The sequence below is a fragment of the Myotis brandtii genome, unplaced genomic scaffold, assembly GCF_000412655.1.
Source record: "Myotis brandtii unplaced genomic scaffold, ASM41265v1 scaffold39, whole genome shotgun sequence".
Taxonomy (NCBI): Eukaryota; Metazoa; Chordata; class Mammalia; order Chiroptera; family Vespertilionidae; genus Myotis; species Myotis brandtii.
The window spans coordinates 7,106,832-7,109,257 of record NW_005364953.1 but is presented as its reverse complement, the minus strand read 5'-3'; the positions used below and the strand labels follow the sequence as shown (position 1 = coordinate 7,109,257).

General features: G+C 34.8%; 1 protein-coding gene across 1 annotated transcript in view; it reads left to right on the top strand.

Annotated features, from left to right (window-relative positions):
* Positions 1-2,426, top strand: part of SMARCA1 (SWI/SNF related, matrix associated, actin dependent regulator of chromatin, subfamily a, member 1) — an 80,320-nt gene that overhangs the window by 20,473 nt on the left and 57,421 nt on the right. Inside the window, exon 11 of the mRNA XM_005872716.2 lies at positions 611-720. Within this exon, the coding sequence (XP_005872778.2) occupies positions 611-720 (110 nt within the window). The remainder of the gene's footprint in view (positions 1-610; positions 721-2,426) is intronic.

The following is a 2,426-nucleotide window of genomic DNA, read 5'->3' as shown; positions in this document are numbered from 1 at the left end:
ATGAATGGATGAGGAAACAGGCTTGGAAGAGTTAAGGAACTTGACCAGCTTATGACAACTAACCAGGGACTGAACTGATTGTAGAATTAACTTGATCTGGGTTTGAATTCTGCTTCTACCACTTATTAGCCAAGTAACTTTGGTGATATTTTAAAAATTAAAATAATCACATTTCCCTAAAAGATTTATTGTAAAGATTCAATACTAGTGTGAAGTTCATGGTGCAGTGTCTGACACATTGCAGGTACTCTATAGATGGTAGCACTATTATTTCCTTGTGATAGAATCTGCCTTGCAAGCATACACTCATTATTTCATCTTTTTTTCTCTGTTCATTTATATCTTCCTTAACATTGGACCATTTTCTCCTCATTCATATATTTAACCATTTTGGAGTTGCCTGAATTTTTATTTCACTTTTAGAGACTCCAAATTGATTTCTTCTAAGGTTTAAAAATCTTATATGACAGATTTTTAAAGGCTCTTTTTTACTTATTCAATAATCTAGTCTTAATTTTTGTTGTATTTTGTGCCATCATATTATGCATGTGTAATTTAGGTTTATATATGAAATTTCTGATAAACTTTTATAAAAACTGTAACTTTTTAGGTTTTAAAACCATTTTTGTTACGTCGTATAAAAACTGATGTAGAGAAGAGCCTGCCTCCTAAAAAGGAAATAAAGATTTACTTGGGACTGAGTAAAATGCAACGAGAATGGTGAGCTATTTTATTTTTATTAGAATTTATGTATAAGGAATTATTAAAAATTAGCTTTGAAGTGGTTCAGTTACGCCTTTAGTTCAAAAATTACATTGTATGTTTCAATGGCAAGTTAAGTAGTTCACATATTTCAGTGGAAAATTGGTGAGTATTTCATTTAGCCTTTGGGAAAGAGCGTTGGCTTTGGAGTCTATAAACTTGTGTTTGAATCCTGAGCTTTTCCTCTTAAGAGCTATTTAGCTTGGGCAAGTTATGTCACCTCAGTTGCCCTTCTTTAAAATGGGGATAATACTTAGCTTATCAAGATGATATCAGGGTTAAAGAGGATAATGTCACAGACACATTTGCTATTTTTTCCATCAGGGGAAATAGAAATAACTATAATAACAATCAGTAATAATGAGATGGGTGAAAATGTCAGTGGTTATGTATATTATAAAAATAGAAGCTCAAATGGTTTTATAAATACAAACAAAGCAGGAAATTGACAAAAGAGGAGTCACAAGGAATCATAAATTAGACATGTTAATAGTGTAATAATGCTGCTAAGAGAAACAATATGATGCTTATATAAATAAAATTAGATCATTTATGACATATAATGACTTCTCTGTTATTGAAACCAGTTTAAGGTAGTTGTGAAGAATATATTTTTCTGGACTCAGACATAAGATCAAACTCTGGCTTTATTCCTTCCTGTAGCTCTGAGTAAGTTGTTTCACTTCTCTTAGCTGCTTGAATTTCTGTCTGTAAAATGGGGGTGATACTAGTACAAATTTCAGGGTTTTTATGAAGATTTAACAAGATGATTCATATAAAGCCCGTGACATGCTATTTGGCACTTGCATTCAGTGCAGGTTGGCTCTTATTATAATTAAATATTCTTACCGTTCAGGTGAATACATTGGTCTATTTTTGCCTGCATGAAGGTCTAGAAAAGAAAATGAAAAATGTTTATAGGATCAGAAAAAAAATGACCTGGGAAGAGAAATATAAGAAATAATGATTGTGTATTGAAAAGTTATCAGATATAGTTATTTGAATAGTTATCAGCTGATTGTAATTTCTAGTAATGGAAAAAGCAGAGGAATAGGTTAATAGGCAACAGACAAGTTAAAATGTTTCAGCCTTTATTACTTTCTTGGTTTTGCTGATCAGATTTACTATCAAATCTTTATCTTTTTTAAATGTATTTTTTTTATTGATTTTAGGGAGGAAGGGAGAGGGAGAGAGAAATAGAAACATCAATGATGAGAGAGAGTCATTGATTGGCTGCTTCTTGTATGCCTCCTGCTGGGGACTGAGTTTGAAACCCAGTCATGTGCTGGGAATTGAACTGTGATCTCCTGGTTCATGGATGGATGCTCAACCACTGAGGCACTCCAGCCAGACTCAAATCTTATTTATCTAATCTAATAAAAGAGAAACATGCAAATTGACCGCACCTTCGCTACCCCCCAAGCCACGCCCACCAGCCAATCAGAGTGACTATATGCAAATTAACCCACCCAAGATGGCAGCCGGCAGCCACGGAGCTGGAGCAAGCAGGAGGCTTAGTTGTCAAGGCGATGGAAGAAGCCAAGCTTCCCACCTGCCCTGGCCAGCTGTGGGCTCCGCTCAAGGCAACAAAGTTTCTATTATAGAAGATAAATAAATCCCAGATACCTGCTTCCAGCCAGCCTCCACTGGGAGCTTGGGTGGCT